We start from the raw sequence: 26,168 nt of genomic DNA on the forward strand, positions 1-26,168 counted from the left end.
CAAGAATATAACTACTATAATACTGCTCCTATGTACAAGAATATAACTACTATAATACTGCTCCTATGTACAAGAATATAACTACTATAATACTGCCCCCTATGTACAAGAATATAACTACTATAATACTGCTCCTATGTACAAGAATATAACTACTATAATACTGCCCCTATGTACAAGAATACAACTACTATAATACTGCCCACTATGTACAAGAATATAACTACTATAATACTGCTCCTATGTACAAGAATATAACTACTATAATACTGCCCCTATGTACAAGAATATAACTACTATAATACTGTTCCTATGTACAAGAATATAACTACTATAATACTGTTCCTATGTACAAGAATATAACTACTATAATACTGCCCACTATGTACAAGAATATAACTACTATAATACTGCTCCTATGTACAAGAATATAACTACTATAATACTGCCCCCTATGTACAAGAATATAACTACTATAATACTGCCCCCTATGTACAAGAATATAACTACTATAATACTGCCCCTATGTACAAGAATATAACTACTATAATACTGCCCCCTATGTACAAGAATATAACTACTATAATACTGCCCCCTATGTACAAGAATATAACTACTATAATACTGCCCCCTATGTACATGAATATAACTACTATAATACTGCCCCCTATGTACAAGAATATAACTACTATAATACTGCCCCCTATGTACAAGAATATAACTACTATAATACTGCCCCCTATGTACAAGAATATAACTACTATAATACTGCCCCCTATGTACAAGAATATAACTACTATAATACTGCTCCTATGTACAAGAATATAACTACTATAATACTGCCCCCTATGTACAAGAATATAACTACTATAATACTGCTCCTATGTACAAGAATATAGCTACTATAATACTGCTCCTATGTACAAGAATATAACTACTATAATACTGCTCCTATGTACAAGAATATAACTACTATAATACTGCTCCTATGTACAAGAATATAACTACTATAATACTGCTCCTATGTACAAGAATATAACTACTATAATACTGCCCCCTATGTACAAGAATATAACTACTATAATACTGCTCCTATGTACAAGAATATAACTACTATAATACTGCCCCTATGTACAAGAATATAACTACTATAATACTGCTCCTATGTACAAGAATATAACTACTATAATACTGCCCTCTATGTACAAGAATATAACTACTATAATACTGCCCCTATGTACAAGAATATAACTACTATAATACTGCTCCTATGTACAAGAATATAACTACTATAATACTGCTCCCTATATACAAGAATATAACTACTATAATACTGCCCCCTATGTACAAGAATATAGCTACTATAATACTGCTCCTATGTACAAGAATATAACTACTATAATACTGCCCCTATGTACAAGAATATAACTACTATAATACTGTTCCTATGTACAAGAATATAACTACTATAATACTGCCCTCTATGTACAAGAATATAACTACTATAATACTGCTCCTATGTACAAGAATATAACTACTATAATACTGCTCCTATGTACAAGAATATAACTACTATAATACTGCTCCTATGTACAAGAATATAACTACTATAATACTGCCCTCTATGTACAAGAATATAACTACTATAATACTGCTCCCTATATACAAGAATATAACTACTATAATACTGCCCCCTATGTACAAGAATATAACTACTATAATACTGCTCCTATGTACAAGAATATAACTACTATAATACTGCCCTCTATGTACAAGAATATAACTACTATAATACTGCTCCCTATATACAAGAATATAACTACTATAATACTGCCCCCTATGTACAAGAATATAACTACTAAAATACTGCTCCTATGTACAAGAATATAACTACTATAATACTGCTCCTATGGACAAAAATATAACTACTATAATACTGCCCCCTATGTACAAGAATATAACTACTATAATACTGCTCCTATGTACAAGAATATAACTACTATAATACTGCTCCCTATATACAAGAATATAACTACTATAATACTGCCCCCTATGTACAAGAATATAACTACTATAATACTGCTCCTATGTACAAGAATATAACTACTATAATACTGCCCTCTATGTACAAGAATATAACTACTATAATACTGCCCCTATGTACAAGAATATAACTACTATAATACTGCTCCTATGTACAAGAATATAACTACTATAATACTGCCCTCTATGTACAAGAATATAACTACTATAATACTGCCCCCTATGTACAAGAATATAACTACTATAATACTGCTCCTATGTACAAGAATATAACTACTATAATACTGCCCCTATGTACAAGAATATAACTACTATAATACTGCTCCTATGTACAAGAATATAACTACTATAATACTGCCCTCTATGTACAAGAATATAACTACTATAATACTGCCCCTATGTACAAGAATATAACTACTATAATACTGCTCCTATGTACAAGAATATAACTACTATAATACTGCCCTCTATGTACAAGAATATAACTACTATAATACTACTCCCTATATACAAGAATATAACTACTATAATACTGCCCCCTATGTACAAGAATATAGCTACTATAATACTGCTCCTATGTACAAGAATATAACTACTATAATACTGCTCCTATGTACAAGAATATAACTACTATAATACTGCCCCTATGTACAAGAATATAACTACTATAATACTGCCCCTATGTACAAGAATATAACTACTATAATACTGCTCCTATGTACAAGAATATAACTACTATAATACTGCCCTCTATGTACAAGAATATAACTACTATAATACTACTCCCTATATACAAGAATATAACTACTATAATACTGCCCCTATGTACAAGAATATAACTACTATAATACTGCTCCTATGTACAAGAATATAACTCCTATAATACTGCTCCCTATATACAAGAATATAACTACTATAATACTGCCCTCTATGTACAAGAATATAACTACTATAATACTGCCCCTATGTACAAGAATATAACTACTATAATACTACTCCCTATATACAAGAATATAACTACTATAATACTGCCCCCTATGTACAAGAATATAACTACTATAATACTACTCCCTATATACAAGAATATAACTACTATAATACTGCCCCCTATGTACAAGAATATAACTACTATAATACTGCCCCCTATGTACAAGAATATAGCTACTATAATACTGCTCCTATGTACAGGAATATAACTACTATAATACTGCTCCTATGTACAAGAATATAACTACTATAATACTGCTCCTATGTACAAGAATATAACTACTATAATACTGCTCCTATGTACAAGAATATAACTACTATAATACTGCCCCCTATGTACAAGAATATAACTACTATAATACTGCCCCCTATGTACAAGAATATAACTACTATAATACTGCTGCAATATATTTGAATGTTTTGTTGTTCTTCATGTGCGCCCCCTTTGGGGACATTATAGCGGTTGTGTAGTCATTCCTGAGACTTGTGGTTCTTTCTCTTGCCGTCCGTTGTGTCTTTTCTCCTCCGGTTATAGATGTGTGTATTGTGCCCCTCTCTGTCTCGCAGGTACAAATGTTGTTGTGTTTTACTGTGATCATCCCTAACCTGTTACATCTGTTCATAATTATTTGTCACTTTGCTTCTATTATACTGATCCTAAGATTCAGTTCTCTAGTCACCTCTAGAGCTGCATTCATTATTATGCTTCTGTCGGCAATGTCCTGTGAGCTCGTAGAGTCTTATAACAAATGTTGTCATTTCGCAATGCAGGGATGTGACTTTTGTAATATTATTGTGTTTTACTTTGCACCCAATAAATGTATATGAGGTCTTCACGTATAAGAAGCCAGACTACTGACTGCAGCTCTGGAGGTGACTGGAGGATAAGACACGATGTAACAGCAGAATAGTGACTGCAGCTCTGGAGGTGACTGGTGGTTAAGACATGATGTAACAGCAGAATAGTGCTGCAGCTCTGGAGGTGACTGGAGGATGTGACATGCTATAACAGCAGAATAGTGACTGCAGCTCTGGAGGTGACTGGAGGATGTGACATGCTATAACAGCAGAATAGTGAGTGCAGCTCTGAAGGTGACTGCAGGATGTGACATGCTATAACAGCACAATAGTGAGTGCAGCTCTGGAGGTGACTGGAGGATGTGACATGCTATAACAGCAGAATAGTGAGTGCAGCTCTGGAGGTGACTGGAGGATGTGACATGCTATAACAGCAGAATAGTGACTGCAGCTTTGGAGGTGACTGGAGGATGTGACATGCTATAACAGCAGAATAGTGAGTGCAGCTCTGAAGGTGACTGGAGGATGTGACATGCTATAACAGCAGAATAGTGAGTGCAGCTCTGGAGGTGACTGGAGGATGTGACATGCTATAACAGCAGAATAGTGAGTGCAGCTCTGGAGGTGACTGGAGGATGTGACATGCTATAACAGCAGAATAGTGAGTGCAGCTCTGGAGGTGACTGGACGATAAGACACGATGTGACATCAGAATAGTGTCTGCAGCTCTGGAGGTGACTGGAGGATGTGACATGCTATAACAGCAGAATAGTGAGTGCAGCTCTGGAGGTGACTGGAGGATGTGACATGCTATAACAGCAGAATAGTGAGTGCAGCTCTGGAGGTGACTGGAGGATAAGACACGTAACAGCAGAATAGTGACTGCAGCTCTGGAGGTGACTGGAGGGTAAGACACAATATAAGGGCAGAATAGTGACTGCAGCTCTGGAGGTGACTGCAGGATAAGACATGATGTAACAGCAGAATAGTAACTGCAGCTCTGGAGGTGACTGGAGAATATGACACGATGTGACATCAGAATAGTGTCTGCAGCTCTGGAGGTGACTGGAGGATATGACGCGATGTGACATCAGAATAGTGACTGCAGCTCTGGAGGTGACTGGAGGGTAAGACATGATGTAACAGCAGAATAGTGACCGCAGCTCTGGAGGTGACTGGAGAATAAGACACGATGTAACAGGAGAATAGTGAGTGCAGCTCTGGAGGTGACTGGAGGATAAGATATGATGTAACAGCAGAATAGTGACTGCAGCTCTGGAGGTGACTGGAGGATAAGACACGATGTAACATCAGAATAGTGACTGCAGCTCTGGAGGTGACTGGAGGATAAGACACGATGTGACATCAGAATAGTGACTGCAGCTCTGGAGGTGACTGGAGGATAAGACACGATGTGACATCAGAATAGTGGCTGCAGCTCTGGAGGTGACTGGAGGATAAGACACGATGTAACAGCAGAATAGTGAGTGCAGCTCTGGAGGTGACTGGAGGATAAGACACGATGTAACAGCAGAATAATGACTGCAGCTCTGGAGGTGACTGGAGGATAAGACACGATGTAACAGCAGAATAATGACTGCAGCTCTGGAGGTGACTGGAGGATAAGACACGATGTAACAGCAGAATAGTGAGTGCAGCTCTGGAGGATAAGACATGATGTATCAGCAGAATAGTGAGTGCAGCTCTGGAGGTGACTGGAGGATGAGATTACAGTAAATAGACAGAAGAAGTGAGTGTGAGTTTGTAGGAAGTCCTGCTTTCCTTGGCCTGTGACTTGGATGGATCGGTATAAATGAGGACACCTCGGATTGCAGTATTCGGCGCTGTGTGGAGCCGGAGCCCCAGGGGCCCCATCCGAGGAGCTAATTAGAGCTTGAGCCTCTTATTTCCGCGCTCGCTGTACCGTATCTAAGTCAGCTCTTCATACCGTACAGCGGAGGCCAATGATGGAAGCTCTGCAGATCTGACCGCCATGTCCCTGACATTGAGCCGCGTGGGAGCTGCGTACCTGCCGTCTGAGCCTTCTGGCCCCCAGGACTTCTCCTGCTCTGTTCTGGGTGACGACCACTCCGCCACCAGTGCAGCCCCTGGGGGATTATCACCCAGCTTTCCCAGTGTGTCACCGCCCATTATATTGCCAGCGTTGCGTTACAGTGTAGCAGTGAATAATGGATGTAGTGCAGCGGTTTATCGGGGGTCCTCCAGCCTTTCCAGCCCCTGAGTGGCAGATTTTACCTCCGTATCAGGGTGGGTGACGGATTTCTCCTCCCGCTTGTGACGGTATTCTCTGTGACAGGAGAGGACGTCTGAAGGTTTCCTTTCTAAGTTGGGGGGGCTCTTTAAAGCGAGGCTCAGCGGCCGCCGTGTCACCCGCGCTTTCATGTGTCGCATCATCGAGCGTCTCCAGTTATAAGGAATCCGCAGCAGGAAGCTTCTTCTCTTCTCTTCGGAGGATGTTGATGATTCCGCCGCGGGTCATTGGCGATCACTGCGTCCTTCGCTTACATTACTTGCCCGGCTGAGCTATTACTCCGCTCGCCTCCAGCGCTCTTTTAATTTGGAAGAGCAAATGACTCCGTGTTCCGGCTTGTGGGGGTTACAGCCGCCGAGGACGGAGAAACGACTCCGAGCTGAGAAGTTGGAGAAAAGTTTGTGGGAATCCTCCTCCGCTGACTTCTGCATCGGCGTACGTTTTCAGGGCCGCCGTGATCACACTTTAAGGGGCCGCTCTGTTTTTTTATGGTCTTGGCACATGCAAAAAATACATGGCATCCAAACACTCAGATGTCTGGACTGACGTCTGAGGATCCTTCTATCAGGGTGAGCAGAAAGCAGAAAGGCCACGACGACTGGGGGGGGTCAAGAGATTGTTGCTGGATACATTGTTGCAGACACGGCTTCTAAATATCCCATCAGTGAGGATTCTGCAACCTTTTATTATGGTAAAGCCGGGTAACAACCGATACAGCCGCCTCCAGTCTCTCGCATAAGGTTGTCACTCGGATTTCTTAAAGCGATGCATGCTGGGAAATATTTCACAAAGTGATTTGCTTTCCGGAGTCTGGGTCCGCCGGCTGACAACCTGCTCAGAAGCTGTTAGTCACCGTATTGGTTGTCACTCTGCTTTCCCAGGCTCTGAACGTCACATCTTCCCAGGTTATTTAGTGACACGATCTTTTTCTCCCGTGCAGATTTGCCTTTCAGCCGGGTGACAGCCCCTGTGGCAGCCGTACTGGGGACCCCCACTGATATAATGTAACCCAGAGTCTGGGGGTCTGTGGAACAAAACCATTCTCGCTTCTCTGCCCAGAACTGAGATATTTCAACACATCGGGAAAACTGCGCAGATTCACAGTTATACAGTGTCTGAGTGGTTTATACACAACCCGTCACGGCCCCCTACAACCCTTCACAGCCCACTACGACCTATCACAGCCCACTACAACGTCGCAGCCCGCCATAAACCGTCACAACCCGTAACAGCCCACTACAACCCGTCACAGCCCACCTCAAACCATCACAACCGGTAACAGCCCACTACAACACGTAACAGCCCACCTCAAATCATCACAGCCCACTATAATCTGTCACAGCCTGCCTTAAACCATCACAACCTGTAACAGTCCACTACAACCTGTCACAACCCGCCTCAAACCATCACAATCCGTAACGGCCCACTACAATCCATAACAGCCGTTCTCAACCCATAACAGCCGTCATCAACCCGTAACAGCCCGCCTCAAACCGTCACACCCCGTAACAGCCCGCCTCAAACCGTCACACCCCGTAACAGCCCGCCTCAAACCGTCACAGCCCGCCTCAAACCGTCACACCCCATAACAGCCCGCCTCAAACCGTCAAACCCCGTAACAGCCCGCCTCAAACCGTCAAACCCCGTAACAGCCCGCCTCAAACCGTCACAACCCGTAACAGCCCGCCTCAAACCGTCACAACCCGTAACAGCCCGCCTCAAACCGTCACAACCCGTAACAGCCCGCCTCAAACCGTCACAACCCGTAACAGCCCGCCTCAAACCGTCACAACCCGTAACAGCCCGCCTCAAACCGTCACAACCCGTAACAGCCCGCCTCAAACCGTCACAACCCGTAACAGCCCGCCTCAAACCGTCACAACCCGTAACAGCCCGCCTCAAACCGTCACAACCCGTAACAGCCCGCCTCAAACCGTCACAACCCGTAACAGCCCGCCTCAAACGTCACAACCCGTAACAGCCCGCCTCAAACCGTCACAACCCGTAACAGCCCGCCTCAAACCGTCACAACCCGTAACAGCCCGCCTCAAACCGTCACAACCCGTAACAGCCCGCCTCAAACCGTCACAACCCGTAACAGCCCGCCTCAAACCGTCACAACCCGTAACAGCCCGCCTCAAACCGTCACAACCCGTAACAGCCCGCCTCAAACCGTCACAACCCGTAACAGCCCGCCTCAAACCGTCACAACCCGTAACAGCCCGCCTCAAACCGTCACAACCCGTAACAGCCCGCCTCAAACCGTCACAACCCGTAACAGCCCGCCTCAAACCGTCACAACTCGTAACAGCCAGCATCAAACCGTCACAACCCGTCACAGCCCCCCTCAAACTGCCACAACAGCCCGCCTCAAACTGCCACAACAGCCCGCCTCAAACTGCCACAACAGCCCGCCTCAAACTGCCACAACAGCCCGCCTCAAACTGCCACAACAGCCCGCCTCAAACTGCCACAACAGCCCGCCTCAAACTGCCACAACAGCCCGCCTCAAACTGCCACAACAGCCCGCCTCAAACTGCCACAACAGCCCGCCTCAAACTGCCACAACTGCCCGCCTCAAACTGCCACAACTGCCCGCCTCAAACTGCCACAACTGCCCGCCTCAAACTGCCACAACCTGTAACAGCCCATCTCAAACTGTCACAACCCGTAACAGCCCGCCTCAAACTGCCACAACAGCCCGCCTCAAACTGCCACAACAGCCCGCCTCAAACTGCCACAACAGCCCGCCTCAAACTGCCACAACAGCCCGCCTCAAACTGCCACAACAGCCCGCCTCAAACTGCCACAACAGCCCGCCTCAAACTGCCACAACAGCCCGCCTCAAACTGCCACAACAGCCCGCCTCAAACTGCCACAACAGCCCGCCTCAAACTGCCACAACAGCCCGCCTCAAACTGCCACAACAGCCCGCCTCAAACTGCCACAACAGCCCGCCTCAAACTGCCACAACAGCCCGCCTCAAACTGCCACAACAGCCCGCCTCAAACTGCCACAACATCCCGCCTCAAACTGCCACAACAGCCCGCCTCAAACTGGCACAACAGCCCGCCTCAAACTGCCACAACAGCCCGCCTCAAACTGTCACAACAGCCCGCATCAAACCGTCACATCCCGCCTCAAACTGTCACAACAGCCCGCATCAAACCGTCACATCCCGCCTCAAACTGTCACAGCCCGTAACAGCCGTCCTCAACCATCACAACCTGACGCTGACATTTCTCACTCTGTCCCCGAATGTTTCTGAGCCGCACAGTGTCATCCAGTGAGGATTGATATGTGATTATGATGGTGGTGGCAGTCGTTATAATGGTAAGGATAGTGGTGGTGATGATGATGGTGGTAGCAGTAGTTATAATTAGTACCACCACCATCATCATCATAACTACTACCACCGCTATCAATAATATAACTACTACCATCATTAATATAACTACTGCCATCATCAGCATATTAATGATGTTAGTAGTTCTGATGATGATGGTGGTAGTAGTTATATTAATGATGGTAGTTATGATGATGGTGGTAGTAGTTATATTAATAACGGTAGTAGCTGCTCGCTGTTTTTGATCCATACATGCTGCGCGGTTCATGGTGCTAATGTCACCACGTAATAGAGGTAATACCGATGAAACCCGCGGCCAGGACAGCATTGCCGTATCCTAAACGTGCCGAGGAGGCATCAAGTCCAAGAAGTCCTGGTGTCGCCAACGCAGCGGCCGGCCCATCCTCACCCTGCCCGTCCTCTCCCGGCCCCGTCCTCTCCCGGCCCCGTCCTCTCCCGGCCCCGTCCTCTCCCGGCCCCGTCCTCTCCCGGCCCCGTCCTCTCCCGGCCCCGTCCTCTCCCGGCCCCGTCCTCTCCCGGCCCCGTCCTCTCCCGGCCCCGTCCTCTCCCGGCCCCGTCCTCTCCCGGCCCCGTCCTCTCCCGGCCCCGTCCTCTCCCGGCCCCGTCCTCTCCCGGCCCCGTCCTCTCCCGGCCCCGTCCTCTCCCGGCCCCGTCCTCTCCCGGCCCCGTCCTCTCCCGGCCCCGTCCTCTCCCGGCCCCGTCCTCTCCCGGCCCCAGTCTCTCCCGGCCCCAGCCTCTCCCGGCCCGTCCTCTCCCGGCCCCAGCCTCTCCCGGCCCGTCCTCTCCCGCCCGTCCTCTCCCGCCCGTCCTCTCCCGGCCCCAGCCTCTCCCGGCCCGTCCTCTCCCGGCCCCAGCCTCTCCCGGCCCCATCCTCTCCCGGCCCGTCCTCTCCCGGCCCCAGCCTCTCCCGGCCCGTCCTCTCCCGGCCCCAGCCTCTCCCCGCCCGTCCTCTCCCGGCCCCAGCCTCTCCCGGCCCCATCCTCTCCCGGCCCGTCCTCTCCCGGCCCCATGTGGCCGCGCCATGAAGAGGTTGAGGATAATCTTCCTATAAAGCCTTTACGATGAGACCCAAAAGTCTCCAAATCTGGGGAAACATGAAACGCGCGGGATTTATATGTCGTCGCTGTCAGCTCGGCAGATTGAGGATGCCAAGCCGATATGGAAGCGAGAGATGACTGGATTATCCGAATACTAAGCATCTTGTCGGAGGGGGCGGCCGCCCGGCGCTGCCGTGTAACGCGCTGATATTCCTGTGGCTTTAGCGCCCGTCCATAGTGCCGCCCGCCCGCGCCTGACTGGCAGCAGAAGAGGCAGATTTACAGGAGAGAACTCCGGGGCTTTGTCACGGCCATTGTATGAAGTGATCTACAGCAGCGGGCTGGATGCAGCGTGGCCCCGGGTGCAGGCGGCTTACGGCCTCGCACCGCGCAGATTACTGCTTTATCTTGTCATACTAAATTAACGCGGCAGCGCACGACTAACAGGGCTGACCTCTTCATCTGGAGGAACCGCCGCCCACAGCAGAGATGGTATTTAAGACTCTGCTTCTTGTTCCCATTCTTCCCTCTCCGTCTGATTAATATGTATGTGGGTGATTACAGGCGCTCAGGGCGGCGAGCGCGGCCGGATCATCGGAGCAGACAGCGGACGAGAGGACGCCGAGGACCCGTGCGTCCACTGAAGCCCACCAATACTGACGTCACCTGCAGTCCTATGTAACGCCACCCATAACGCTCCCGGTACAGATAATGTCACCTGCAGTCCTATGTAACGCCATCCATAACGCTCCCGGTACAGATAATGTCACCTGCAGTCCTATGTAACGCCACCCATAACGCTCCCGGTACAGATAATGTCACCTGCAGTCCTATGTAACGCCACCCATAACGCTCCCAGTACAGATAATGTCACCTGCAGTCCTATGTAATGCCATCCATAACGCTCCGAGTACAGATAATGTCACCTGCAGTCCTATGTAACACCACAGATAACACAGTGATAACTCTCTGAGTACAGATAATGTAGTAGATGTCACCTGCAGCCCCATGTAACACCACTCTCCCAAGCGTTGCGGGATGTTTGCGCCCCTGGATGCAGCGTAGTGTGAGTCTCTCTCCCAGGGGTTGCGGGATGTTTGCGCCCCCGGATGCTCCGTGGTGTGAGTCCCTCTCCCAGGGGTTGCGGGATGTTTCCGCCCCCCGGATGCAGCGTGGTGTGAGTCCCTCTCCCAGGGGTTGCGGGATGTTTCCGCCCCCCGGATGCAGCGTGGTGTGAGTCTCTCTCCCAGGGGTTGCGGGATGTTTGCGCCCCCGGATGCTCCGTGGTGTGAGTCCCTCTCCCAGGGGTTGCGGGATGTTTCCGCCCCCCGGATGCAGCGTGGTGTGAGTCCCTCTCCCAGGGGTTGCGGGATGTTTCCGCCCCCCGGATGCAGCGTGGTGTGAGTCTCTCTCCCAGGGGTTGCGGGATGTTTGCGCCCCCGGATGCTCCGTGGTGTGAGTCCCTCTCCCAGGGGTTGCGGGATGTTTCCGCCCCCCGGATGCAGCGTGGTGTGAGTCCCTCTTCCAGGGGTTGCGGGATGTTTCCGCCCCTCGGATGCAGCGTGGTGTGAGTCTCTCTCCCAGGGGTTGCGGGATGTTTGCGCCCCCGGATGCTCCGTGGTGTGAGTCCCTCTCCCAGGGGTTGCGGGATGTTTCCGCCCCCCGGATGCAGCGTGGTGTGAGTCCCTCTCCCAGGGGTTGCGGGATGTTTCCGCCCCCCGGATGCAGCGTGGTGTGAGTCTCTCTCCCAGGGGTTGCGGGATGTTTGCGCCCCCGGATGCTCCGTGGTGTGAGTCCCTCTCCCAGGGGTTGCGGGATGTTTCCGCCCCCCGGATGCAGCGTGGTGTGAGTCCCTCTCCCAGGGGTTGCGGGATGTTTCCGCCCCCCGGATGCAGCGTGGTGTGAGTCCCTCTTCCAGGTGTTGCGGGATGTTTGCGCCCCCCGGATGCAGCGTGGTGTGAGTCTCTCTCCCAGGGGTTGCGGGATGTTTCCGCCCCCTGGATGCAGCGTGGTGTGAGTCCCTCTTCCAGGTGTTGCGGGATGTTTGCGCCCCTGGATGCAGCGTAGTGTGAGTCCCTCTCCCAGGGGTTGCGGGATGTTTCCGCCCCCCGGATGCAGTGTGGTGTGAGTCCCTCTTCCAGGGGTTGCGGGATGTTTGCGCCCCCTGGATGCAGCGTGGTGTGAGTCCCTCTCCCAGGGGTTGCGGGATGTTTCCGCCCCCCGGATGCAGCGTGGTGTGAGTCCCTCTCCCAGGCATTGCGGGATGTTTACGCCCCCGGATGCAGTGTGGTGTGAGTCCCTCTCCCAGGCGTTTCGGGATATTTGCGCCCCCGGGTGCAGCGTGGTGTGAGTCCCTCTTCCAGGTGTTGCGGGATGTTTGCGCCCCCGGATGCAGCGTGGTGCGAGTCCCTCTTCCAGGCGTTGCGGGATGTTTGCGCCCACTGGATGCAGCGTGGTGTGAGTCCCTCTCCCAGGGGTTGCGGGATGTTTCCGCCCCCCGGATGCAGCGTGGTGTGAGTCCCTCTCCCAGGCGTTGCGGGATGTTTGCGCCCCCGGGCGCAGCGTGGTGTGAGTCCCTCTTCCAGGTGTTGCGGGATGTTTGCGCCCCCGGATGCAGCGTGGTGTGAGTCCCTCTTCCAGGTGTTGCGGGATGTTTGCGCCCCCGGATGCAGCGTGGTGTGAATCCCTCTTCCAGGAGTTGCGGGATGTTTGTGCCCCCGGCGCAGCGTGGTGCGAGTCCCTCTTCCAGGGGTTGCGGGATGTTTGCGCCCCCGGATGCAGCGTGGTGTGAATCCCTCTCCCAGGAGTTGCGGGATGTTTGCGCCCCCGGATGCAGCGTGGTGTGAATCCCTCTCCCAGGAGTTGCGGGATGTTTGCGCCCCCGGATGCAGCGTGGTGTGAATCCCTCTCCCAGGAGTTGCGGGATGTTTGCGCCCCCGGATGCAGCGTGGTGTGAGTCCCTCTTCCAGGCGTTGCGGGATGTTTGTGCCCCCTGATGCAGCGTGGTGTGAATCCCTCTCCCAAGCGTTGCGGGATGTTTGCGCCCCCGGATGCAGCGTGGTGTGAGTCCCTCTCCCTGGCGTTGCGGGATGTTTGCGCCCCTGGATGCGGCGTAGTGTGAGTCCCTCTTCCAGGCGTTGCGGGATGTTTGCGCCCCTGGATGCAGCGTAGTGTGAGTCCCTCTTCCAGGCGTTGCGGGATGTTTGCGCCCCTGGATGCAGCGTAGTGTGAGTCCCTCTTCCAGGTGTTGCGGGATGTTTGCGCCCCCGGATGCAGCGTGGTGTGAGTCCCTCTTCCAGGTGTTGCGGGATGTTTGCGCCCCCTGATGCAGCGTGGTGTGAGTCCCTCTCCCAAGCGTTGCGGGATGTTTGCGCCCCCAGATGCAGTGTGGTGTGAGTCCCTCTTCCAGGCGTTGCGGGATGTTTGCGCCCCTGGATGCAGCGTGGTGTGAGTCCCTCTCCCAGGTGTTGCGGGATGTTTGCGCCCCCGGATGCAGCGTGGTGTGAGTCCCTCTCCCAAGCGTTGCGGGATGTTTGCGCCCCCTGATGCAGCGTGGTGTGAGTCCCTCTCCCAGGTGTTGCGGGATGTTTGCGCCCCCGGATGCAGCGTGGTGTGAGTCCCTCTCCCAGGTGTTGCGGGATGTTTGCGCCCCTGGATGCAGCGTGGTGTGAGTCCCTCTCCAAAGCGTTGCGGGATGTTTGCGCCCCCGGATGCAGCGTGGTGTGAGTCCCTCTTCCAGGCGTTGCGGGATGTTTGCGCCCTTGGATGCAGCGTAGTGTGAGTCCCTCTTCCAGGCGTTGCGGGATGTTTCCGCCCCCCGGATGCAGCGTGGTGTGAGTCCCTCTCCCAGGTGTTGCGGGATGTTTGCGCCCCCGGATGCAGCGTGGTGTGAGTCCCTCTCCCAGGTGTTGCGGGATGTTTGCGCCCCCGGATGCAGCGTGGTGTGAGTCCCTCTCCCAGGGGTTGCGGGATGTTTGCGCCCCCGGATGCAGCGTGGTGTGAGTCCCTCTTCCAGGCGTTGCGGGATGTTTGCGCCCTTGGATGCAGCGTAGTGTGAGTCCCTCTTCCAGGCGTTGCGGGATGTTTGCGCCCCCCGGATGCAGCGTGGTGTGAGTCCCTCTTCCAGGTGTTGCGGGATGTTTGCGCCCCTGGATGCAGCGTAGTGTGAGTCCCTCTCCCAGGCGTTGCGGGATGTTTGCGCCCCTGGATGCAGCGTAGTGTGAGTCCCTCTTCCAGGCGTTGCGGGATGTTTGCGCCCCCCGGATGCAGCGTGGTGTGAGTCCCTCTCCCAGGTGTTGCGGGATGTTTGCGCCCCCGGATGCAGCGTGGTGTGAGTCCCTCTTCCAGGTGTTGCGGGATGTTTGCGCCCCCGGATGCAGCGTGGTGTGAGTCCCTCTTCCAGGTGTTGCGGGTTGTTTGCGCCCCCGGATGCAGCGTGGTGTGAGTCCCTCTTCCAGGTGTTGCGGGATGTTTGCGCCCCTGGATGCAGCGTGGTGTGAGTCCCTCTTCCAGGCGTTGCGGGATGTTTGCGCCCCTGGATGCAGCGTGGTGTGAGTCCCTCTCCCAAGCGTTGCGGGATGTTTGCGCCCCCAGATGCAGTGTGGTGTGAGTCCCTCTTCCAGGCGTTGCGGGATGTTTGCGCCCCTGGATGCAGCGTGGTGTGAGTCCCTCTCCCAGGTGTTGCGGGATGTTTGCGCCCCCGGATGCAGCGTGGTGTGAGTCCCTCTCCCAAGCGTTGCGGGATGTTTGCGCCCCCTGATGCAGCGTGGTGTGAGTCCCTCTCCAAAGCGTTGCGGGATGTTTGCGCCCCCGGATGCAGCGTGGTGTGAGTCCCTCTTCCAGGCGTTGCGGGATGTTTGCGCCCTTGGATGCAGCGTAGTGTGAGTCCCTCTTCCAGGCGTTGCGGGATGTTTCCGCCCCCCGGATGCAGCGTGGTGTGAGTCCCTCTTCCAGGTGTTGCGGGATGTTTGCGCCCCCGGATGCAGCGTGGTGTGAGTCCCTCTTCCAGGTGTTGCGGGATGTTTGCGCCCCTGGATGCAGCGTAGTGTGAGTCCCTCTCCCAGGCGTTGCGGGATGTTTGCGCCCCCGGATGCAGCGTGGTGTGAGTCCCTCTCCCAGGCGTTGCGGGATGTTTGCTCCCCCTTGCGCAGCGTGGTGTGAGTCCCTCTCCCAGGCGTTGCGGGATGTTTGCTCCCCCTTGCGCAGCGTGGTGTGAGTCCCTCTCCCAGGTGTTGCGGGATGTTTGCGCCCCCGGGCGCAGTGTGGTGTGAGTCCCTCTCCCAGGTGTTGCGGGATGTTTGCGCCCCCGGGCGCAGCGCGGCGCTCTAGGTTTCTGCTTGTGATCACTGACTCCTTTCCATTAACACTTTGTGTTTCGCGCTCTGCAGTAAACTGCGCTGTGTTAATTGAGATTCCGCCGGCATTGATCCTTTGTGGGGTGAACGCTCCGCCGCCGCCGTCTATGGCTCCTATATAAATCCGATGCTGAATGAGCAGGAAATCTATGAAATTAATTAGGAGAGATGGAGAGTGACTCTTGTGCGCCGGCCGTCCGCTTTGTGTGCTCGCTCCGTGCGCTCGCTCTGTGTGTTACGAGAGTCTAAGTGCTCAATAGGAGCTTTTTAATTATGAGCTCCCTGTTTGATCTCGCTGCATATAATGAATGGATGCCGGCGACTTTTGTGGAAGCGTCTCCGCGCCGTGTGACTGAATGATACCTGCCGCTAATTCTCCCCTGATTTACATGGAAGCCTTCACGTCAATAACAGCCACTATTTTTCTCCGTCGCCGGCGGACGCTAACGAGATCTCGGCTCGCATTGGGTCCATTATTAGTGCGCACTGAAGGGGGCGCCAATTTGTGGGTTGCACCAATAATCAATTTATTGATTGGCAGAAACTAATGATAAAGTGCCATATGGGCTTTAAGGGGTATCGCCACTAATATGTGTAGAGGACCAGTCTGCTCTAAGCCAATCACAATGAGCCATTTTTGACATCTAGTTATGGTGTCAGGATGTTTGTTTCAGTGGAGGATCAGCGGCATCGGTCCAGATTTAGGTGCAGTTCCCCTTTAAGGAATGTTTACACCTACTTAGTATTTATAGAATGTAACAACTTGTATCCATTACACACATTGTAGCCCATAATACTGTGCTGCACTCAGTACTGCTGCCAGCATTAAAGGGATCTGTCAGTGATCGTCTGTATAGGAAGCCGAATAACAGGACACCTCCATATCTGCATCCCATGGCCAGGGAAATCAGCTGTTACCATCTATGGGCGGGGCATAGATCTCCTGAGACTCCGCCTCCAGAGCGTATTGTATAAAGATTGGGGTGACTGTAGGACAGGAGACTACATTCTATTACTTTCTGTTATCAGCCATTTCAGGAGCGTTCCCACCCTCCCCTGGTCCTGGTGAAGTCTTCATTCCTCCTTCCTGTGCACTTTGCTGTTGCTCCTGGTCGGTGCAGTAAATCTTGGTGCTTTGATCTTCCCCCTTGTAGCTGCCATTTTGACCCTGGTAATTTTGTGTCTCTGGGTCCAGTGTCTGTCCAGTCCCTGCAGGTTTTATGGCTTTCGGCAGTCGCGGTTGTGGTGGTGTGGTGGTTGTAGTGGTGTGGTGGTTGCGGTGGTCTGGCGGTTGCGGTGGTCTGGCGGTTGCGGTGGTCTGGCGGTTGCGGTGGTCTGGCGGTTGCGGTGGTCTGGCGGTTGCGGTGGTCTGGCAGTCGTGGTGGTTGCGGTGGTCTGGCGGTTGCGGTGGTCTGGCGGTTGCGGTGGTCTGGCGGTTGCGGTGGTCTGGCGGTTGCGGTGGTCTGGCGGTTGCGGTGGTCTGGCAGTCGTGGTGGTTGCGGTGGTCTGGCGGTTGCGGTGGTCTGGCGGTTGCGGTGGTCTGGCGGTTGCGGTGGTCTGGCGGTTGCGGTGGTCTGGCGGTCGTGGTGGTTGCGGTGGTGTGGCGGTTGCGGTGGTGTGGCGGTTGCGGTGTTCTGGCGGTTGCGGTGCTCTGGTGGTCTGGCGGTTGCGGTGGTCTGGTGGTTGTGGTGGTGTGGTGGTTGTAGTGGTCTGGCGGTTGCGGTGGTCTGGCGGTCGTGGTGGTTGCGGTGGTGTGGCGGTGGTCTGGCGGTTGCGGTGGTGTGGTGGTTGCGGTGGTCTGGTGGTGTGGTGGTTGTAGTGGTCTGGTGGTTGCGGTGGTGTGGTCGCGGTGGTCTGGCGGTTGCGGTGGTGTGGTGGTTGTAGTGGTCTGGTGGTTGCGGTGGTGTGGCGGTTGCGGTGGTGTGGTTGTAGTGGTCTGGTGGTTGCGGTGGTGTGGTGGTTGTAGTGGTCTGGTGGTCTGGTGGTTGCGGTGGTCTGGCGGTTGCGGTGGTGTGGCGGTTGCGGTGGTGTGGCGGTTGTGGTGGTGTGGTGGTTGTAGTGGTGTGGTGGTTGCGGTGGTCTGGCGGTTGCGGTGGTCTGGCGGTTGCGGTGGTCTGGCGGTTGCGGTGGTCTGGCGGTTGTGGTGGTGTGGTGGTTGTAGTGGTCTGGCGGTTGCGGTGGTCTGGCGGTCGTGGTGGTTGCGGTGGTGTGGCGGTGGTCTGGCGGTTGCGGTGGTGTGGTGGTTGCGGTGGTCTGGTGGTGTGGTGGTTGTAGTGGTCTGGTGGTTGCGGTGGTGTGGTCGCGGTGGTCTGGCGGTTGCGGTGGTGTGGTGGTTGTAGTGGTCTGGTGGTTGCGGTGGTGTGGTCGCGGTGGTCTGGCGGTTGCGGTGGTGTGGTGGTTGTAGTGGTCTGGTGGTTGCGGTGGTGTGGCGGTTGCGGTGGTGTGGTTGTAGTGGTCTGGTGGTTGCGGTGGTGTGGTGGTTGTAGTGGTCTGGTGGTTGCGGTGGTCTGGTGGTTGCGGTGGTGTGGCGGTTGCGGTGGTGTGGCGGTTGCGGTGGTGTGGCGGTTGCGGTGGTCTGGCGGTTGCGGTGGTCTGGTGGTTGTGGTGGTCTGGCGGTCGCGGTGGTTGGGGGGGATCCGCAGATTACATGCTGCTGTTATATTTTTTATTATAAATTGTATCTACGACTCTCCGTCCTGCGTCTTCTGGGATGAGCCCTCAGCCCCAGGTGCGGATATTTTCGGATGCACGCAGCGTCCCCCAGTGCTTACATTCGGGAGAGTTCACCTGTATCCCAGCTCCTTGGCCCTCGCCCTCCCCTCCCCCGCACACCCGCTGTCACTTTCAATTAGACATGGCTAAGTGGCACAATTACAAGGTTGCCATTTAAGATGAGCCTGATATCGGGGACACATGGTCCGTTGTCAGCTGGCGCCTTCGCAATCATTAATTTAATTTAGTTTTTCGGAGATGAGCTGCCGGAATGGTGGAGATACGGTGCGGAGAGTGGGGGGTGTGGAATCCGAGTCCTGGACGCCGTCCACGCTATTCATTGCGGAAACACCCAGCAAATCAGCCAGATGGAGCCGCGCTGAACCTTGGGTGATCCGCGCCGCTCTCCAGCCGCCTTTTCATCCTGCGCTGAATGGGATCTCCGCGGCGTGAACAGTCGTTTCATATTGTAGCACAATGTTCATTTCCTTATAGAAGCCATAAAATAGAACGATGGTTAGAAAGAAATATGGCGCCGCTTTACGCCGGCGCTTCCAGCGTCGGCTGCACTGACTTCCCTTCGCCTCTAGGTTTTACGCTGAATTCCACCATTTATTTGCGGATTTTAACTTTTTTTTTTTTTTACGTCCTTCTCGGTCGCCGTATTTGGGGGGAGAAGCTTATATGAACTTTGCAGAATTTCGCTCCGTTTCCCCCGTAAATCCTAACGTCTTTCTTTCTTGACTTTCCAGGATATAGATGGCAATAAGGTGGTCTCTTCATTTGCTCCTCAAAACTCAGCTACCTCACCCCTGAAGGCAGATGAAGGAGGGCGGCAGAGCGGCGAATCCTTGTCGAACGCCACTTTGGGGACCCCCGAGAGACGTAAAGGTAGCTTAGCCGATGTGGTGGACACACTGAAGCAACGGAAAATGGAGGAGCTGATCAAAAGTGAACCGGAAGGTAAGAGCAACATGGCGGCTGATGATTGTGATCTCCCATGATGCATCCTGCCCGGCCCTGGCTCCTCATGGGAGGAGCTAAGTGGTCGCATGAGTAATGTACAGGACATCCTTGTATATGTATCTTGTGAAGGAAGGTCATCCCGACCTCGGCTCCTGCGTCTGGTCTTCCCCTTTAAGCCCAGAGCGCTGACTCTCGGGCGCAGCTGCTGATTGTTCCGGGCGACTTCTCTCTCTTTGTGTTGGATCATGTAGCCGCAGGCACCTAGTGCTAACGAGCCGCCATTGTGAGGAACCTGAGCAAACACGGCGGACGTCCCGTGGTCACATTCTTGTCATAGCTGCACTTTAATCCGCCGGCTCCTGGCATTGTCTGCGGTGGCCGAGGTCGCGGCGGAGTGCTCGTCCGCCTCTGTGCACCTTTCTACACAATGTACACTGTCGCAACTCTTTGGCACTTTCGCTGTTGACAGCGGCGCCATTGTCTTCTGCCACAAAGAGAGATCGTGCCGGATTACATTCCTGTTTACCCTCCGCATCAACATGGAGCGACTTGCCGTGCGGAGGATGGGTCATCAGACCACGAGTCCACCGTGTCGTTACATGCACGAAACTCGTCAACGCCAGGAACGTGACCCCGTGTTGTTACTTTGTGATTTGCCACACTGATGCGTGAGCGCTGCCATCTTTGTCACGTGTTGGCACGGTTGTCACCCGTCTGGCACTGCCATCTTGGTCACGTGTTGGTGCGGTTGTCACCCATCTGATGCGGCCATCTTGGTCACGTGTTGGCGCGGTTGTCACCCATCTGGCGTGGCCATCTTGGTCACGTGTTGGTGCGGTTGTCACCCGTCTGGCGCTGCCATCTTGGTCACGTGTTGGCGCGGTTGTCACCCATCTGGCGCTGCCATCTTGGTCACGTGTTGGCGCGGTTGTCACCCGTCTGGCGCTGCCATCTTGGTCACGTGTTGGTGCGGTTGTCACCCATCTGGCGCGGCCATCTTGGTCACGTGTTGGCGCGGTTGTCACCCATCTGGCGCGGCCATCTTGGTCACGTGTTGGTGCGGTTGTCAACCCTCTGGCGCTGCCATCTTGGTCACGTGTTGGTGCGGTTGTCACCCATCTGGCGCTGCCATCTTGGTCACGTGTTGGTGCGGTTGTCATCCGTCTGGCGCTGCCATCTTGGTCACGTGTTGGTGCGGTTGTCACCCGTCTGGCGCTGCCATCTTGGTCACGTGTTGGCGTGGTTGTCACCCGTCTGGCGCTGCCATCTTGGTCACGTGTTGGCGCGGTTGTCACCCGTCTGGCGCTGCCATCTTGGTCACGTGTTGGTGCTTTTGTCACCCGTCTGGCGCTGCCATCTTGGTCTTGTTTTGGTTCGGTTGTCATCCGTCTGGCGCGGCCATGTTGGTCACGTGTTGGTGCTTTTGTCACCCGTCTGGCTCTGCCATCTTGGTCACATGTTGGCGCGGTTGTCACCCGTCTGGCGCTGCCATCTTGGTCAAGTGTTGGCACGGTTGTTACCTGTCTGGTGCGGCCATCTTGGTCACGTGTTGGTGTGGTTGTCACCTGTCTGGTGCGGCCATCTTGGTCACGTGTTGGTGTGGTTGTCACCCGTCTAGCGCTGCCATCTCGGTCACGTGTTGGCGCGATTGTCACCCGTCTGGCACTGCCATCTCGGTCATGTGTTGGCACGGTTGTTACCCGTCTGGCGCTGCCATCTTTGTCACGTGCGGTTGTCACCCGTCTGGCGCGGCCATCTTGGTCACGTGTTAGCGTGGTTGTCATCCGTCTGGCGCAGCTATCTTGGTCTTGTTTTGGTTCGGTTGTCACCCGTCTGGCGCTGCCATCTTGGTCACGTGTTGGCGCGGTTGTCACCCGTCTGGCGCTGCCATCTTGGTCACGTGTTGGCGCGGTTGTCACCCGTCTGGCGCTGCCATCTTGGTCACGTGTTGGCGCGGTTGTCACCCGTCTGGCGCTGCCATCTTGGTCACGTGTTGGCGTGGTTGTCACCCGTCTGGCGCTGCCATCTTGGTCACGTGTTGGCGCGGTTGTCACCCGTCTGGCGCGGCCATCTTGGTCACGTGTTGGTGCGGTTGTCATCCGTCTGGCGCTGCCATCTTGGTCACGTGTTGGTGCGGTTGTCATCCGTCTGGCGCGGCCATCTTGGTCACGTGTTGGCGTGGTTGTCACCCGTCTGGCGCGGCCATCTTGGTCACGTGTTGGTGCGGTTGTCATCCGTCTGGCGCGGCCATCTTGGTCACGTGTTGGTGCGGTTGTCATCCGTCTGGCGCGGCCATCTTGGTCACGTGTTGGTGCGGTTGTCACCCGTCTGGCGCTGCCATCTTGGTCACGTGTTGGCGCGATTGTCACCCGTCTGGCGCTGCCATCTTGGTCACGTGTTGGCGCGGTTGTCATCCGTCTGGCGCTGCCATCTTGGTCACGTGTTGGCGCGATTGTCACCCGTCTGGCGCTGCCATCTTGGTCACGTGTTGGCGCGGTTGTCATCCGTCTGGCGCTGCCATCTTGGTCACGTGTTGGCGTGGTTGTCACCCGTCTGGCGCGGCCATCTTGGTCACGTGTTGGTGCGGTTGTCATCCGTCTGGCGCGGCCATCTTGGTCACGTGTTGGTGCGGTTGTCATCCGTCTGGCGCGGCCATCTTGGTCACGTGTTGGTGCGGTTGTCATCCGTCTGGCGCGGCCATCTTGGTCACGTGTTGGCGCGGTTGTCATCCGTCTGGCGCGGCCATCTTGGTCACGTGTTGGCGTGGTTGTCACCCGTCTGGCGCGGCCATCTTGGTCACGTGTTGGTGCGGTTGTCATCCGTCTGGCGCGGCCATCTTGGTCACGTGTTGGTGCGGTTGTCATCCGTCTGGCGCGGCCATCTTGGTCACGTGTTGGTGCGGTTGTCACCCGTCTGGCGCTGCCATCTTGGTCACGTGTTGGCGCGGTTGTCATCCGTCTGGCGCTGCCATCTTGGTCACGTGTTGGCGTGGTTGTCACCCGTCTGGCGCGGCCATCTTGGTCACGTGTTGGTGCGGTTGTCATCCGTCTGGCGCGGCCATCTTGGTCACGTGTTGGTGCGGTTGTCATCCGTCTGGCGCGGCCATCTTGGTCACGTGTTGGTGCGGTTGTCATCCGTCTGGCGCGGCCATCTTGGTCACGTGTTGGCGCGGTTGTCATCCGTCTGGCGCGGCCATCTTGGTCACGTGTTGGCGCGGTTGTCATCCGTCTGGCGCGGCCATCTTGGTCACGTGTTGGTGCGGTTGTCATCCGTCTGGCGCGGCCATCTTGGTCACGTGTTGGTGCGGTTGTCATCCGTCTGGCGCGGCCATCTTGGTCACGTGTTGGTGCGGTTGTCATCCGTCTGGCGCGGCCATCTTGGTCACGTGTTGGTGCGGTTGTCATCCGTCTGGCGCGGCCATCTTGGTCACGTGTTGGCGCGGTTGTCATCCGTCTGGCGCGGCCATCTTGGTCACGTGTTGGCGCGGTTGTCACCCGTCTGGCGCGGCCATCTTGGTCACGTGTTGGCGCGGTTGTCATCCGTCTGGCGCGGCCATCTTGGTCACGTGTTGGTGCGGTTGTCATCCGTCTGGCGCGGCCATCTTGGTCACGTGTTGGCATAGTTGTCACCCGTCTGGAGCAGGAGTGCGATGTAGAAAATGTCTGAAGCAGATTAGAAATGGAGGCGACCGAGTCAAAGCAATCATAAAAGATGGCGGGCAAGCTCGCCTACGTTGCTCCTGCTTCCCGAGTAGCGCCCCCTAGGTCGTCTGTCGCTGTGATGTCGCCTTGTATCCATTCATTTTTCGCACACAGTACCATGGAGCGTCTTCGCTGATACTTAGTATACATAGTGTCACAGATCTGAGTTCGGGACGAATGTGGAGGCGATGGACGGTGAGGAGAGGGGCTGAGATTTCAGGACGCGGCGGTCTCAGCATCTCGGCGTCGATTCCCGGAGACCCCATTAGCGCAGGTCAGATGGAAACATTAAAACGAATCCCGAGCCGACGCATTATCTCCTCCGCTTATGAAAATGTACAAACAAAAGATCCGCCGCTCTTTGAAAAATAAGAATGAGGCGAGAAAAAAAAAGCTGCGTCCGACGCGAGACTTCACTCGCCGCTCGCCATTGTGCCATTGTCTTCTGGAGGCCATTAAAATGAACAGCGGGTTGTGCTGCAAATTTCATTAAGCCTTTGTGGGGTCATTATGCCGGAGCCATATTCATACCGCCCCCCCCCCCCCTCGTGCCTGCGCGAAAAGTGAGGAGACGTGAGATCGGGACGACGAGCCGCACAAAGGGGGTCAGAGACCGAACGTGGGGAGGGGGTTAGTGATAGCCCCACTGCTGCTCTGTTAGTCTCTGTTGTCAGCCGCCCCACACCTCTGCCCCGGTATCATTTTCTTCTATACAAACGACCTGACCAGGTCGCCTACACACCTATCCGTATTCAGTAATGTCCCGGAGTAACCTCCCGGCCTCCACGTATTCAGTAATGTCCCGGAGTTGCCTCCCCACCTCTCCGTATTCAATAATATCCTGGAGTCGCCTCCCAGCCTCCAGGTATTCAGTAATGTCCCGGAGTCGCCTCCCGGCCTCCACGTATTCAGTAATGTCCCGTAGTTGCCTCCCCACCTCTCCGTATTTAGTAATGTCCCGGAGTCGCCTCCCGGCCTCCACGTATTCAGTATTCAGTAATGTCCCGGAGTCACCTCCCGGCCTCCACGTATTCAGTAATGTCCCGAAGTCGCCTCCACGTATTCAGTAATGTCCCGGAGTCGCCTCCCGGCCTCCACGTATTCAGTAATGTCCCGGAGTCGCCTCCCGGCCTCCACGTATTCAGTAATGTCCCGGAGTCGCCTCCCGGCCTCCACGTATTCAGTAATGTCCCGAAGTCGCCTCCACGTATTCAGTAATGTCCCGGAGTCGCCTCCCGGCCTCCACGTATTCAGTAACGTCCCGAAGTCGCCTCCCGGCCTCCACGTATTCAGTAGTGTCCCGGAGTCGTGTCCCGACCTCCACAGTGCCTCTTTGGTGTCTGTGGCAGCTGATACCAGGGAGTAATAGAGGCGCAGGGCCCCTTAGTATCAGTGGTGGCTGATACCAGGGAGTAATAGAGGCGCAGTGCCCCTTAGTATCAGTGGTGGCTGATACCATGGAGTAATAGAGGAGCAGTGCCCCTTAGTATCAGTGGTGGCTGATACCAGGGAGTAATAGAGGAGCAGTGTCCCTTAGTATCAGTGGTGGCTGATACCAGGGAGTAATAGAGGAGCAGTGTCCCTTCGTATCAGTGGTGGCTGATACCAGTGAGTAATAGAGGCGCAGGGCCCCTTAGTATCAGTGGTGGCTGATACCAGGGAGTAATAGAGGAGCAGGGCCCCTTAGTATCAGTGGTGGCTGATACCAGGGAGTAATAGAGGAGCAGGGCCCCTTAATATCAGTGGTGGCTGATACCAGGGAATAATAGAGGAGCAGTGCCCCTTAGTATCAGTGGTGGCTGATACCAGAGAGTAATAGAGGAGCAGGGCCCCTTAGTATTGGTGGTGGCTGATACCAGGGAGTAATAGAGGAGCAGGGCCCCTTAGTATCAGTGGTGGCTGATACCAGGGAGTAATAGAGGAGCAGGGCCCCTTAGTATCCGTGGTGGCTGATACCAGGGAGTAATAGAGGAGCAGTGTCCCTTAGTATCAGTGGTGGCTGATACCAGGGAGTAATAGAGGAGCAGGGCCCCTTAGTATCAGTGGTGGCTGATACCAGGGAGTAATAGAGGAGCAGTGTCCCTTAGTATCAGTGGTGGCTGATACCAGGGAGTAATAGAGGAGCAGTGTCCCTTAGTATCAGTGGTGGCTGATACCAGGGAGTAATAGAGGAGCAGGGCCCCTTAGTATCAGTGGTGGCTGATACCAGGGAGTAATAGAGGAGCAGGGCCCCTTAGTATCAGTGGAGGCTGATACCAGGGAGTAATAGAGGAGCAGTGTCCCTTAGTATCAGTGGTGGCTGATACCAGGGAGTAATAGAGGAGCAGGGCCCCTTAGTATCAGTGGTGGCTGATACCAGGGAGTAATAGAGGAGCAGGACCCCTTAGTATCAGTGGTGGCTGATACCAGGGAGTAATAGAGGCGCAGGGCCCCTCGGTATCAGTGGTGGCTGATACCAGGGAGTAATAGAGGCGCAGGGCCCCTTAGTATCAGTGGTGGCTGATACCAGGGAGTAATAGAGGAGCAGGGCCCCTTAGTATCAGTGGTGGCTGATACCAGGGAGTAATAGAGGCGCAGTGCCCCTTAGTATCAGTGGTGGCTGATACCAGGGAGTAATAGAGGCGCAGGGCCCCTTAGTATCAGTGGTGGCTGATACCAGGGAGTAATAGAGCCGCAGGGCCCCTTAGTATCAGTGGTGGCTGATACCAGGGAGTAATAGAGGCGCAGGGCCCCTTAGTATCAGTGGTGGCTGATACCAGGGAGTAATAGAGGAGCAGGGCCCCTTAGTATCAGTGGTGGCAGATACCAGGGAGTAATAGAGGAGCAGTGCCCCTTAGTATCAGTGGTGGCTGATACCAGGGAGTAATAGAGGGGCAGTGCCCCTTAGTATCAGTGGTGGCTGATACCAGGTAGTAATAGAGGAGCAGGGCC

The 26,168-nt window shown here is 53.9% G+C and overlaps 1 protein-coding gene across 1 annotated transcript in view; it reads left to right on the forward strand.

The window, feature by feature from the left end:
- Positions 1-26,168, forward strand: part of SOX5 (SRY-box transcription factor 5) — a 581,616-nt gene that overhangs the window by 189,527 nt on the left and 365,921 nt on the right. Inside the window, exon 4 of the mRNA XM_073650528.1 lies at positions 19,323-19,533. Coding sequence (XP_073506629.1) covers positions 19,323-19,533 — 211 coding nt within the window. The remainder of the gene's footprint in view (positions 1-19,322; positions 19,534-26,168) is intronic.

The sequence above is a fragment of the Phyllobates terribilis genome, unplaced genomic scaffold, assembly GCF_046119375.1.
Source record: "Phyllobates terribilis strain yellow unplaced genomic scaffold, ASM4611937v1 Scaffold_10__3_contigs__length_209671492, whole genome shotgun sequence".
Taxonomy (NCBI): domain Eukaryota; kingdom Metazoa; phylum Chordata; class Amphibia; order Anura; family Dendrobatidae; genus Phyllobates; species Phyllobates terribilis.